The 14346-nt window shown below is 34.5% G+C and overlaps 2 protein-coding genes across 3 annotated transcripts; both read right to left on the bottom strand.

Moving 5' to 3' along the window:
- Positions 1–2381: 2381 nt before the first annotated feature.
- LOC147291208 (cyclin-dependent protein kinase inhibitor SMR3-like) lies at positions 2382–3290 on the bottom strand. Its single transcript, XM_086238051.1, has one exon. The coding sequence runs from the start codon at positions 3103–3105 to the stop codon at positions 2779–2781; it is 327 nt and encodes a 108-aa protein (XP_086094177.1). The 5' UTR covers positions 3106–3290; the 3' UTR covers positions 2382–2778.
- Positions 3291–9544: 6254 nt separating this feature from the next.
- Positions 9545–14099, bottom strand: LOC147291207 (DNA binding protein). Of its 2 annotated transcripts, none has more exons than XM_086237761.1 (5): positions 13977–14099; positions 12307–12476; positions 10396–11467; positions 9882–10048; positions 9545–9756 (listed from the first exon to the last, which is right to left on the bottom strand). In XM_086237761.1, exons 2-5 carry the CDS (start codon positions 12438–12440, stop codon positions 9648–9650), a joined length of 1482 nt encoding a protein of 493 aa, XP_086093887.1. In that variant the 5' UTR covers positions 12441–12476; positions 13977–14099; the 3' UTR covers positions 9545–9647. The 2 variants fall into 2 exon arrangements, with proteins under 2 accessions (XP_086093887.1, XP_086093886.1); XM_086237760.1 differs by having other exon boundaries at positions 12307–12489; positions 13977–14080.
- Between the last annotated feature and the right edge of the window lie 247 nt (positions 14100–14346).

The raw sequence follows: 14346 nt of genomic DNA, 5'->3' as shown, positions 1-14346 counted from the left end.
TGAAGAAAGAGTAACATCCAATGCACCCTGCACAAGTACACAAAAGTGAGCGGGAAGGGCACCGGTGTGGTACCGGCCGAAGTTCCTCCGACGCCCAAGTCAGTGTTCAGAGAATCTATGAGCAGAGTGAGTGAATAGTATAATATTGATTGAATTGTCCTTTCGTGACAAGAAAGTACCTCTTTTATAGTACTTTTGGAAGAGTGTCAACCAATCCGGTGATGACACGTGTCCCCTGTGATGACTTGCACTGTAGGAGTGCCACGTGTCACCTGTCTTGAGAATCCGAGTGAGTTGACACGGGTCGGGGGCCCATGAGGCTTGAGCTTGGGAGGCCAGAACCTAGGAGGCCAAGGCCTAGGGGGTCGGAGCCTATGAGGCCGGAGCCTAGGGGGCCGGAGCCTAAGAGGTCAGGGGCTAGGAGCCCAGGAAGGGCTTAGTCTTTGGGCCTAGGAAGTCGATGCCTAAAAGCCCATAAGCCTATGAGAGGCTTAGCTTTTGGGCCTAGGCCCAAACAATATGATGTTAAACCTTGTGTGACTTGTCGTTATGCCCAGATGATTAATCATACGAACACCGTCAAAGAAGAAAAATAAAAAAACTTAATTAAAAATCATAAATTACTACTGGTTTTATTCTAAAAAAGACTCATAAAATGGACTGGACTCTAAGTCTCCCAAAAATGTATGTGTCTAAATTGGACGATAAATTTTTTGTCTTGGACACATGCCATTTTTAATAGGGAAGATGGTACTTAGGGTGAGCATCAGTTTCCTGGTCATTCAAGTCGGATCGGTTAGATTGTTTGTCAATTTGTCGGGTGGTTTTCATGTTTGCTTAGCAGTGACGTTAGAAGGAGAAAATCTAAGGCAGGCAATCACTGTAATGGCAGATCTTGAAATTTTTTACTGACCCTAGCAAAAAGAGAAGTTTATGACTAGGTGACAAATATCTGAAGAGGAGGTCGGTGACTATGTCGTAGATCTAAAGGACAAGAAGGCCGCCATAAATTTGAAGACAAGAGGATCCAGAAGGGCAAGAAGGAGATGAAGAGGAGGAGGTCCAAAGGAAGAGTAGGAAGATCGAGAAAGGAGTTGGGTCGTTGGCAGCGCGCTCTCAATTGAGAAGGGGGCTAGGGTTTTTACAATTTTACTAATCTAAAATAATAAAATATTTATAAAAATATAAATACAACATATAATTATATATATATATAAAGGCGGGCCGACCCTAATAATTCATAACTGAATGACCTAACCAGCGCTCGGTTCAGCCTATTTGTTTCACTCTGCATTAATTTCTTTGTTCTAAATTAACGTGACCTGACTCGACTTGACCCGATTCTGACGGTTGGGAGGTTTAGGCCAAAAAGTGTCCACCCTTAGGTCTTACACCTTGAAAAAACTTGAGGCTAATGTATTTAATGTTTGATATTTACTTATTCAATGTAATCATTCACATAGTTTCTAATCTCAATAATGATGTAGAGTGATTTTTAAGGATTTGTTGAATAACATGTTCTTTAAAAATATATATGACGTATCATTATAAATTTATAATCTCCACTTAAAATTGAAAATTTTCATCCAAAATAGAATTTTGTGAGTGTTCAGTTCCAGGTCTACTGTAGACTGTAGTGGTGAGAAGAGAAGGTAAGAGAGGAATTGCCGCTGGAGTAAAAATAATCATTTGTGAATTGTGATATTTGATATTGTATTTGTGCCTACTTGATCTTATAAATTTTGTCAAACTTGTGTCATACGTATCTTTCTAGAGTTGTCAAAAGAGACAAAACACACAACACATACACATTGAATACTAGTATAGTCTTTTTTTTTTTTTTTTGGGTCAAGGAATACTAGTATATATAGTTTATGACATCCCATATTGCATCATTCTTGGGATTAATTGTAAAGCATTAAACAGTACAACTCACTCTCTCTCTCTCTCTCTCTCTCTCTCTCTCTCTCTCTCTCTCTCTCTCTCTCTCTCTATAGCTCACACACACAAATAGCACAGAAAGAAAGGCTAACTGCTAATTAATCATTTTTATGGATCCCAAAGCCGTATCAATCACTCAACATAAAATGTCAAACCCACGACAGATGAACCATCTCAACAACACCAACCAATAAATTACGCCACAAACAAACCCATCAAACCCAACTTTTAATCAACCCTCTAATTCCAATAACCCGGCCAATAACAAATTAATTTAAAACAAGCAATATTCATGATCACACACCAACCTCTCATCTACCATATCCCTCTCTCTCTCTCTCGCGATCCATGCTTTTCTATATACTAGTCTGCTAATCCCACTGTCCCTATGTTCAGCCAAGAAGAACCAACAAGAAAGAACTTAAACAATTCAACGCAAATCGAAAATTAAGCATAAATTAATGAAATTAAAACACATGCGTACACTCGAAATTAAAAACACATAAATCAAAGCAATTCCATACTGATTGAAGACATATACATATAAAATTCAGATCCAATTGTCTGAGAAACTGATCGATCACCCAATTACTCTTATATATAACGCACCCCAGAAAATCAATTCAATATTGTGATGATCACAATCTTGCACCAACAGGCATGTTGATATCGAATCAGTAGTAGTGACCGTGTAATAATTCATACAAATAATATGAACGTAATTTGGGACCTTTTGAACCATACAAATTACATATAAAATAGAAAATAAAAAGATAAAAAATAAAACCGTGTGATGGGCACAACCGGTAGTATTGCACTGCCGTTGATAATTATTATTTACATGGCCCGGCAGCTCCTTTTCAAAAACGATCTCGATCTGAAAAAGGCGTCGACGTCTTCGCGGTTGACGATCTCAAAGAAATTCAGCTCTGTCAACTTCCTCTTGCATGAAGCTGGCCTTCTCGGCTTTCGGGGCGCCGGCGGGCACGATATGACGGCCGGAATTTTGTGGTCCTCGGATTTCGGGGTGTGACACTCGGAATTGACTTCGTCTTGAGATATGGTTGGTTTTGTGTCTGATGTTGTTTGTGGGGTTGGGATTTTGAGGGTGGGTAGTCTCATAGCAGGCAAGTCGTGGCACAATTCAGTCATGGACATGGACATGGTGATGGTGTGTGGAGCTGATGAGGGGGTTGAAGAAGAAGAAGATGATGATGATGGAGAGATGGAGAGATGGAGATGGTGGAATATATATGAATATGTATAATGTGTATATATAAGTGTTTGTTTGGTGTTTTGTGAAGTGGGGCTATTATGTATTTATGGTTTGGGCCGGAGGGTAAAGGGCTCTCTCTCTTACTCTCTCTCACAACCTGTTAAAGATAGTTGGGAAGGCGTGCGTTAGAAGGTAATATAGATGGGGAGAGAGAGAGAGTCGACAAAGAAAGAAAGGTCATTGCTCCTTCTTTATTCTATCTTCTTCTCTTAGAAAATGACTTGCTCCACCTGTCCGTCATGTCCGTCAAAGTTCGACTATTGTCCTCCTCTTGTTCTAAATCGTTTAAAAAAAAATTACCAATCGCATTATAAATTTGAAAGATAAATCTAAATCACACATTTCAAATTAAAATCGACATTCTTAATGACCCAGATTTATAGGCCGACATTGTATAGAAAGAATACATTTTTGCATGCATATTAATTTTTTTTCTTTATATAAATATTTCTTATCTTTTGGGCCAACTTTCTATTTCTGATTGGATGAGCTAGCTAGGAGGGTAATAAAGAGATGTCCTTTTGGGTCATAAAAATATATTAAGATCCAACAAGCAGATAGCTAGGCAGTTTAGAGATTAGCTGGGGTAGCTTTATCAGCATTTGTGTCATGTGAATGTTCTTTCCTTTTCTGGGCAGGGTAGGTATATTTGCCATTGAAATTACTTTATTATCTTTGCTATATGCAATTAATTATGAAAATTATGGCAATGTGTTAATATGGTAGTGAATTTGGTAAGTTACTCATCATGGACCTGAGCCAGCAATAAATTAATTTAAGGGGGTAGATATAATTAGTAATTTAATTACTCAATTAATTAAAAGAAAAGAAAAAGAGAGAAAGAAAGTAAGTGAGTTAATTAATGTGATAGCTAGTTGTAAGAGAAGCCGTGGTGTTTTGGGGGCAAAGCCTTGCATGGATCAGATCTTATGCCATTGCTGTTGTTTTGTCCTTTTTATTTTCTTGCTTTTCTAATTATTTTAATTATTTTTTTTTTTTGGATCTACATGTTTGACGTAAATCTTACGTTAGAGGCAAAAGGTGGTAACTCTAAAGCTCAAGTGTTCTAATCTATGCTAAGCAGGAGCGTGCATCCCACACTCATCCAAAGTTGTGCAGTGCACGATGTTTATGTTCCATGCTGAGTTCTGAAACCATAAAAAAATAAAAAAAAATAAAAAATGTTCCATGCTGAGCATTTATGATCCTTTTTTCGTTTTTTATTTTTTATTTTTTTATTAACAAGTATGTATCAGATTTTAATTTAGAATTTTCTCCCACAAAATAGAGATTAAATATGTGTTACCTTACCAAAATTATACTTTTAATATCTATATAGTTTGAATTGTTTTTTTAAAAATATTTCACTCAATTTTATATAATTTACTTTATCTTGCAATTTAAGACAACATTTCTGATTCATCAAACTCTTTTGTCGTTTTTTGATGACGTGACAGCATTATAATGGCTCAAGACTAGCATGATCAAGTATATTTTCGAAATTTAATCTTGACTGCAAATTAAAGTAAATTACAAGAATTTGATTTAAATTTTAAAATTTATAAAGATTAATGTAGAAAATTGTCTAAACTACAAGAACAAAAGGGTAATTGAACTTAATTTAATAGATAATCACGTTAATTACTCTCTACAGCTTCTCGAATATAGTTAAATGTCCCATCAATAATATAGTAAATTAGTAATATGCATTTTGCTTCTTATTCATCACATTGAGCTCCCAAAATTTTCCAAAAACTTTCTAATTATTCCTTTGTAAATTTTTTACTTTTTCTTCTTTTTTACAAATAAAAAATAACCAAAATTAGCCACCATTAGTCACAATCCGAGTAAAACTTCAATAGTACATGTATATATATTTATTGTTGCTTCATTATGTATTGTAATGAGAGAGTTAAATACATATATATATTGATTAATTAACTAATGTTTATAAATTTTGAATTCAAAATTTATTCCGATCGACAAAGGAAAACTGAGTGTTATCTAATAAAACAAATGGTCAATTACTTGAATTAATTAAAATATAAAATGTACATACTCGGGATAATTTTTTTTTTCTTGATCCTCTTGTAACCATAAAAACCAAAGTGTCATCAGACTCTGCCTTAAACATTTTTAGAGTGCATTTAGCCATTTATTCCAATTTGCATATATACATCTTCTATATTAAATCTCATTTTTTTCACCTAATCAAATTAATATGGGAAGAGATCGAAATCGAATGACTATATATATATAAAACACTGTACCGGTTTCCACACCCGGCCAACTCATCCACTCTTGAAATCCTTTTACCTTTCATGGTAAATGAAACCTACCTCTTTTAAGTAGCTGTTAGTAAGCCGTTTCTTAAGTTACCAATTGGTCAGTTATAAAAAACACAAAGCCACAAAGGAATATAAGTTGGTCAATTATGAAAAAAAGGAATAATTTGGGTTGTATAGTGCATGTTGTTCACTCTCCCACTATATGCGCGTAGAGAAGCCCACATAAAACAGCAAATCTTTCTCTCTCCATCTTTGTGTCTCTTATGTACTCTCTCTCTCTCTCTCTCTCTCTCTCTCTCTCTCTCTCTCTCTCTCTCTCTCTCTCTCTCTCTCTCTCTCTCTCTCTCTCTCTCTCTCTCTCTCTCTCTCTCTCCCCTTGAAACGGTGCATAGGATACCTTATAAGAGCCTTGAATACGCTCATCTACCAGATCATATTTGCATGATCTCTCTCTCTCTCTCTCTAGTACTTCTATACTCAATAAAATATTAAAAATATTAAATAAATAAAAAAAGAGTCCGGATTAGGATTACGAAATACCAACTTCCCTTATCATCTTGAATCTTTCCACGTGAAGTGTCCCCCCCTCCCCTCCCTTGCTTGGTTTTCACCGTCAATCATTACCTCACACCCCAAACTCATTTCCACGTTCCTCTTCTTCTTTCTTTCTTTTTTATTCCATTTCTAACAAACATATTCCCTTTTTATGGCTATTTATATACACACAAAGACAATACACCACCACATATTTTGAATTTTATTCCTAAAATATTGTCACAAGTGATCTAACCATATCTTAATAGTTCAGAATAAATAATGCTTTGGAGTTAACTTAGTGAGAATTGGTGAATAATAGATTATCATCATGCATATAATAGGTCATGACTCATGAGTTCAATTTTTTCTAATGTAGACAAAAAAATAAATAATGTTTAGAATAACATGTGAATAAATAAAGTATTGTTTTCTAATATATCTAAACTTTTGAATTTATCAAGGTGTTTGTAACACTGTTCATTTTATAAACTGATGAGGGTAGAATTTTATTTTCAGAGTATATTATTTATATATAATACTTGTATCATATGCTTTTGAGGGTAACTTTATGCTATTATTGAATATTAATATATATACACTACAAAAAAAAAATATTGATATTCATGAAAAAATTTGTAGGTAAAGGTATAAGTTCATTACTAAATATGTTAGTCGCAAAAAGTGCCATGACTATGTTGTAGCTAAGTACATCGTCACTAAAGGTTTTACAACTATCCTACAAAGATATTTATTTACAGCAACTTTTAGCAACAACGTACTAAGGTTTTAGTTGCGGAAACATGTTTGTTGTTATATATCCAGAATGGTTTTGCCCAAACATGACAGTAGTAACAAGACACATTTAGCTACAATTGAGGTTTTACCTACGAATTATAATTAAATCTATAGATGGTTGTAGCTGATTGTAACATTAGTCACAAGAAATTCTCTTGTCACTAAAAGTCCATTGTAGTGCTTTTTTTTTTTTTTTTTTTTTTTTTTTTTTTTTTTTTTTGAGGTGGGGGATTCGAACATAAACTCCTTCTAATATTGAGAAGAGATCGACATACAACAAGAGTTACAAGACCAATAGCTAATTGGTGCATGCATTAGTGATACTCTATTGAATGATGTTTAAATATATATATATATAATTCATATGTGATCCTATTGATTTGATTCCCCTAATGCCATAACTAGACAATTAAGTTTAATAATTTACAATGGCATTAGTACTGCCAAATAGATAGATATATATATATATATACGTATATATATATAAATATATCTATCTCTCTCACTCCTAGGTCTAGGTAAGAGAACCATCATCAAAGTCCTATGCGCAAGTTCTATCATGCAAATAAAACCAAAGTTCCTATGCGCAAGTTCTTTATCATGCAGATAAAACCAGACAACAACATTCCAAAGCTTACCTCGTTAATCACCACTTTATTCCTTATGTCAAAGATATAAATTAATGCTTAATTAAGAATTACAGTCTTCTTGGCCAAAAAAAAGAATTACAGTGTCTTCTCTTCCATACTTTTAATATTCTATACATCCCCTTTTTACGTTCACATGTATTATATATATATATATATATATATATATGAAGAACCCATATGCATACATGACACAAAGGTAGACATGGGATTCATAACACAAAGCACTATATATATATTAGGGTTTTCCTTTTTCTTTTTCTATGTATAACTTTGTGTATTTTTTATTTAATTTGCTAATTAGGGAAAGCAAAGTCAATAAAGTGCTGACCGGCAAAAGGGGAGGAGGGATTAGTAGATTATTATGTTCTTTGACTGGATTAGCATTTAATTAAAATCCAGGTGATTTGTATTTCTCACATTAATGGGGCTGTTATTTTTAATTAAATTTATAATACATGTACATAATCATATAAATGCATGATATATATCATATATGTATGCACATGCTCAAATTTCAAATGGGACGGTTATTTATAAACTAATTAAGGATGGTCATCATCGAAAAGGAAAAGTCAACTATTGGAATTGCTGGGCCCGACACCGGAGGAGTCCAGTGAGCCAACCGTCATGAGGCCCAAAAATAATATTATTAAACTTGAAATAAAAGGTTTTAGCCCAAATGAAATTATTTTACCATACCTGCTTGGCTTGGCTAGTTGGCTTGGCAAGCCAAGCCGCACTATGAAGTAAAATAGTTAATAGACTACAATTTTTCTTTTTCTTTTTTTTTTTATCTGGGAATGGAGGATTGGAATTTGTAACATTTTTAATATTGTGGAAAGAATTACCACTAGACCAATAATTAATCTATAAAAAATACTACGAATTAAATCTCTTGAATTAACCATGACACAAACCTATATAGTTGTATTGCATCATTTGGGAATCTACAACAAGGAAAAACCTAACTTCTGGAAGTAGTTAGAAAAAGGTAATGAAAAGGGCTGGTGCCTGGTGGGATAACCCAAACTAGTGAGATTAATTTACCTGTAATTGATTAAACTTTTCTAACTAGTAACTACACATTTTATGAACAATAAAGTGACCTGATCAGACCAATGTCATTTATGATTGGTACCTAATTCTCAACTTATACATATTAATGTCAATTTAATTTGACAGATGGAGGCATTAGTTTAAATAAAATTAAAGAGTAGCTAGGTACAATTTTGATGATCACTCAATTGAGATGAAGAGTGTAGAGATTAATTAGATGGGTAGATATATATATATATATTTATATATACAGTTTCAGGCAGATCATAAAAGCTGTGAAGCCTGTCATCTCACTGTGAGGTGATCCCAGACAATACGTATTTACAATAACCCCAACATGTATGTCATATTCTAGAACACTATGAACAACAATTTCAGAGTGGTGCTATTCTCACCCTTATTCTTACTGACAGTCTCACATGTTACGTTGGGTAATTTTAAAGAACCCGAATATTTTATTTCTAAACCCCACATAAATGTTTTTTTTTCGAACATTCTAACTGTACCCTCAGTTATGATAAAAACAAACCCAGCCGCCCCACCCCAACCGGACACCACCCTCCCCTCCTTCCTTCCTTCCTCCCACCCATCCAGCCACCCTGTCGGCCGGCCCCACCACTGGCCGGTGACCCCCTTCACGCACAGATTGCAGTTTTTGTGTAGTATCTCTTGGCTATGATACCATTACCAAGGACCGATACCATCCAAAATAACTACTAATTTAAAGCTCCCTGCATTCTACTAATTAAAGGCCCCTATGTTCTTCTAAGTGAAAGAAAGATCCTTTCCATCTTAAATTCTGCTTATATCCAAAATGGCATCGTTTTGAGATTTAGGATTAAGTGTTTTGGGTTTGAAATTCACTTCTGAGAGTTTTCATTAGATTGATAATTAAATGAAAACCTAAAACGTCGTACAAAAGATGAAGCAGCGATGTTAGAGCCATGCCAATTGTCAAGTATGTGAAAAGAGAAATGGTAATGTAATGAAAGATCACACAGTTTGATGAGGATTACCAAAGTGAAATCACAAACTACTCTTCTTGCAGGTACAGAACTCCAAGTTTACTCAGCAATAACAAAATTTGAAACTATACTCTCAACTTCATTCAGACCAAAATTTCACAAAGGTGTCTAAAAACGCTTTAAATACAACCCAAAGTGGGTTACCTTCTGGTTTTGCAGATTTTTTGGATGCCCTTTCCCATGATTCACTGCCCAAAGAAACCATTTAAAACACAAATTAATGAACCTAAATAAGCATATGCAAAATTGCCCAGTTCTGTACTTTAAAAAACAGGCACTCAGTTGCTCAGAAGGATTTAGAAGATAAACTTACAGATTAATTCTGTCTAAAGTTGGGTTGCTTCCTTTATGCAAGCTCCTGCTGGAATGCACATCAACTTCATCTTCAATCGCAAGCACCTCTTTGGTTTTTGGCAGCCCGCTACTACCATTGGTACCATTAAGATTCTTTGTATGTATGCTATCTGGAGCTTTAATAGCCTGTACATATGCATTAAAAATAGTTTCAAGCTGAAATTCTACTCCCACATGTTTCGAACAAAAATAAGTACAGTCACACATAAAGAGAAAAAGAGTCTTCACTCAAAATGGTATCTATAAGTGAATCTTTAACATCAATCTAAGAGACAATGTTCAAGAAGATTCCAAACAGCAGAGATAACATCATGAATAGAACTAGATAACACTGTCACTATATGAAAATTGATGCAATAGGGCACATGCATTCATCAATTAGAAAAATTGCAAATACATGACAATATTTAAACTTCAATTTTAAAGTATGATTGATAACTAAGAGAAAAATGATGACAATTAATAAAAAATACCTTGGCTCCAGTAGTCGCCTGGGTTTGTTCAAAGGTCTCAGATGTTGGAACATCATTACGAGGTGCTTTCACCTTAAGGTCGGTGCTTCCAATTTCGTGCACAATACCTTCTTTGGTAGAGCAATTTGAGCCATCCAGTGATAGATCTCTGATGTTTTCTGCTGCTTCCTCATCCACTGAACCAGATTTCTTTTCAACCAATGGACTTGAAAGGTTCACCACTACTTCATCATCCACCAAGCTCTTCATGGAATTTACTCTATCCATTTGGGAACTATCAACACCAGATGCTAATTCAATCCTCTTGGTTCCTTTGTGCTCAGTAGATATAGTTAAATCTCTTAGTTCTCCTAACCTTCCATCCAAGCTCTCAGTTGTCCTAGTAACAGGCTTTAATGGGAATGTCTCCACTATTACATCTGTTGCTATAGAAGTCAATTTAGAACTAGTAGTTTCCAGAACTTCTTTAACATTCTTCTTTGCTTCCAAAGGTTCACTTGTTTGCAGCTCTGTACATGTCTCCTCAGTTTCTTTGTCTTTCAGATCAACCTGGCTACCACTGATGATTAGTACATTGTCAAACATCTGATCTTCAGGCCCAATACAATGCCCATCAGAAACTACAGATTCTTCAGAAACACTCTTCTCTGTTTCCACTGTTCCATTTACTTGTAACTCTGTACTCTTCACTTCATCAAATTCTTTGTTATTCACCTCTACTTGAGTACCATTGATGATTCGCCCATTGTCAGGCATCTGATGTTCAAGAGTAACAGAATGCCCATCAGATGTGAAAACCAGTTCTTCAATTGAACCCTGATTTTGATTGGTGACAAACTGAGATTCATTTGGTGACAAAGCATTTTGCGGTTCTGCAGCAATCGAACCCAATGGATGATGTTCCCAGAACTGATCAATGCTCTGTTCCCCTGCAGTAACCTTAGCAGGACCCAACACTCTATTTTCTTGAATTATATCTCGGACAATTTCTCGTACTGTGTAGAATGACCCACCAACTTCCTTGTGGGTTAGATTAAGTGATGGGAAACTCCCATTGTTCAGTTTCTGATACCTGCAAGCAAGTAGAATACACAATTATATGTTTTATTCCTAAGCAGCAACAAGATTACTATTAGTTTGGCCTGTTTATTGAACTGGGCTTAGAAGAAAACAAAAGTCTCTAAAGAGTGCTTAGACAATATAAAATTATTATTTTTATTTTGGGACAAGAATAAAATATATAAAAGCACCATATGTTAATCAATTTGGCAGGCAATCAAATGCAATAAACCATTTATTCAAAGTTGTTCATAATCTTAAAGTGAATATAATGGCTATACTTCATGTTAACAACCAGCTTATGTAATCCACGATGATTTTTTATTTTTATTTTGATCAATGTAATTCACAATGGTTAAAGTATTATAAATCAACCTATAAATGACTTAAAGCATAACTTAGTTAAGATTTCAACAAAGCTCGTATAGAAGTTGGTTAGAAGCATGGATCTAGAAAACAGCCCATAATTGAAATATATCCAAAAGCAGTATCAGGAGTAAAAATAAACAATTATAATGGACAAGAGGCAATGGATCTAGAAAACAGCCCGTGACTTTAATATATCCAAAAGCAGTATCCTGCTAATATCAGGAGTACAAAAAAACGATTTTAATGGACAAGAGGCAATGCTTGGTCAAGAAATTCCAATATAAGGTAATTTCATAAAAGAATAAGAATTCATTCTCTATTTAATTATCTCAAGTAAAGGGTTGGGAGAGGGTTTAAATTCATTACTAGCGCCCATAATCTTAGTAGATATATTCTAACAACATTGGTTACAACAGCAGTGATTTTTCTAACTACATTGGTTATAATAGTAGAAATTTTGAAAAGAGAATATGATGCGATTACTTCTTTATAAAGGATTCAACCATTGCCTTCCTCTCCTCCTTTGACCGCCGAATTCGGGACTTCCTTCCTTCAGATTCATTGTTCTTAGCTAGGGCAAATGTTTGCCCAACCCAGCCACCCTTTATAGCATGCATTACATTCAGAAAGTTCACCACCTTATGAATTCAAACCTACGTAGGACAACTGAAATCAGAGAGTCCTTGTTAAAGAAAGTTCTTAGAACTTGCATAGGTAAGCTAAAATATTCAATGAGAAGACGGGCAATAACCATCTAATACAGAAAAATTACATTAATTAGCATAAACAATCAAAACAGGCACTAAAAAAATGTTAAATTCACAATCACAACTGGTACCCAACATGCCAATGTTCAAAATTATGTCTAATAACAAATCTGTTTCATATTTAATAATAGAACACATTATTAACAATTAGTGGGAAAAATTCTCTGGACAACAAATATTAACCCGTAAGCATTAAAATAAACAGAATTTTAAAAAGAAAACATCTACGTGAGGTACAAAAATCAAGTAGCAAGGAAAGATCAGTGAAGACGATACTCAACTTTAAAACAGAACCAAAATTAAGCAATATATAACCAGCCTCAATCATCCAGAGAAATAAAGTTGCAAAGATATAGCACCATAACTCATCATAGCAATCACCATGGCTCATGACTTTTATCTTCCAATTCAGAACAAAATGACCTTGAATGTACTATTATTATCAAAATCCACAGACACATCAGTAAATATGGGAAGCATAAACAACTGTGAAGAAAAAGAATTTGTAAAATCCTATACTATCTTATCTTATTGCCACAGAAAGACAAGGGAAAAAAAAATTAATATTGGAACTTACGAAATAATTTCTTTTGCACATGAACAACAAAAACCCCAGCACAATGAAACCGATTGTTGACCCAACCCCTCTAGAAATCACGATGGATATACTAACAGGGGATCTAATATGTTTTGCATGCAAATTGCAAGTGGTATCATTATTCAAGTATTCCAGATAAGATCATTACGAAAAATGCTATAAGAAGAGCAGGTTCCCTTTTGAAGGGTCATAAAATCTTGTTTTATTATAATTTTGAATTACAATTTCTGGGGTTCAAAATTTGAAAATTTGAAAATTGAAAATACAAATTTATTTCATTTTTCCACATTTTCTGACAATTTAGCAAAACATACAGTCACCAAAAAGAACCCCCACAACCCGAAAAAAAAAAAAACAAAAAACAAAAGGAACAATTAAGAAAAAAAGTACCGAATGATTATTATATAATGACTAGAAATAAGTTAAATGGGCCAGATTTTGGTACTTAACTGAGGAAATGGAGTATGAAAAACATATACATGTACATAACAATGTGTGTGTGCAAGTGTCGAATTTCAAACAGGAAAACGACCAAAAGACAGCGACAGCAACCAAAGCTATGAGCAACCCACATAACAAAATAGCTATACTAAGAAAACCCAACAATCAAAAAATGGATTTCAGAGAACTGAAGAATTAACAGCGGCCACTAATTATGTATACACTCAAACAAATAAATTACAGAATTAAAATAAAAAAGTAGAAAAAAGGAAAAAACCTGGAAATGAAAGTCAGAGTTAAGTATATAATCAGGGGAAAGAAAACGAAGCGAGGAGTGAGAGAATTACCTGAACAGAGAGAAGAGAGAGAGAGAGAGATTAGGTTTTGGAGAGGTTTTAAAAACCCTACTACTAGTTCTAGTACAGAGTGAGACTGAGAGAGTCACGGCTTCGGTGGCAGGCAGGGGCCGTAGTGTAATTAACATACAAAAGAAGCTAAGAAAATATATTTAAATATAAATGAGTGGAAACATTCCAATTGGTCAGCTTGTTAGGACTTAGGGCGGGGACGGCGGGAGGCAGGTAACTCCTAATATCATAACAATATCATTTCGGGTCGGACCGGACCGAACTACCATTCTACAAGGATAAATGGGTAATTTTATATGCTTCCGAAAATTTTGCTCAACACACTCACCTATGCCTCTCTTTTAAATTA

The sequence above is a fragment of the Dryas octopetala genome, chromosome 3 (genome assembly GCF_963921425.1).
Source record: "Dryas octopetala chromosome 3, drDryOcto1.1, whole genome shotgun sequence".
NCBI classification, from domain to species: Eukaryota; Viridiplantae; Streptophyta; class Magnoliopsida; order Rosales; family Rosaceae; genus Dryas; species Dryas octopetala.
Note: the sequence above shows the minus strand (reverse complement) of the source record. Positions and strands in the feature narration are given on the sequence as shown.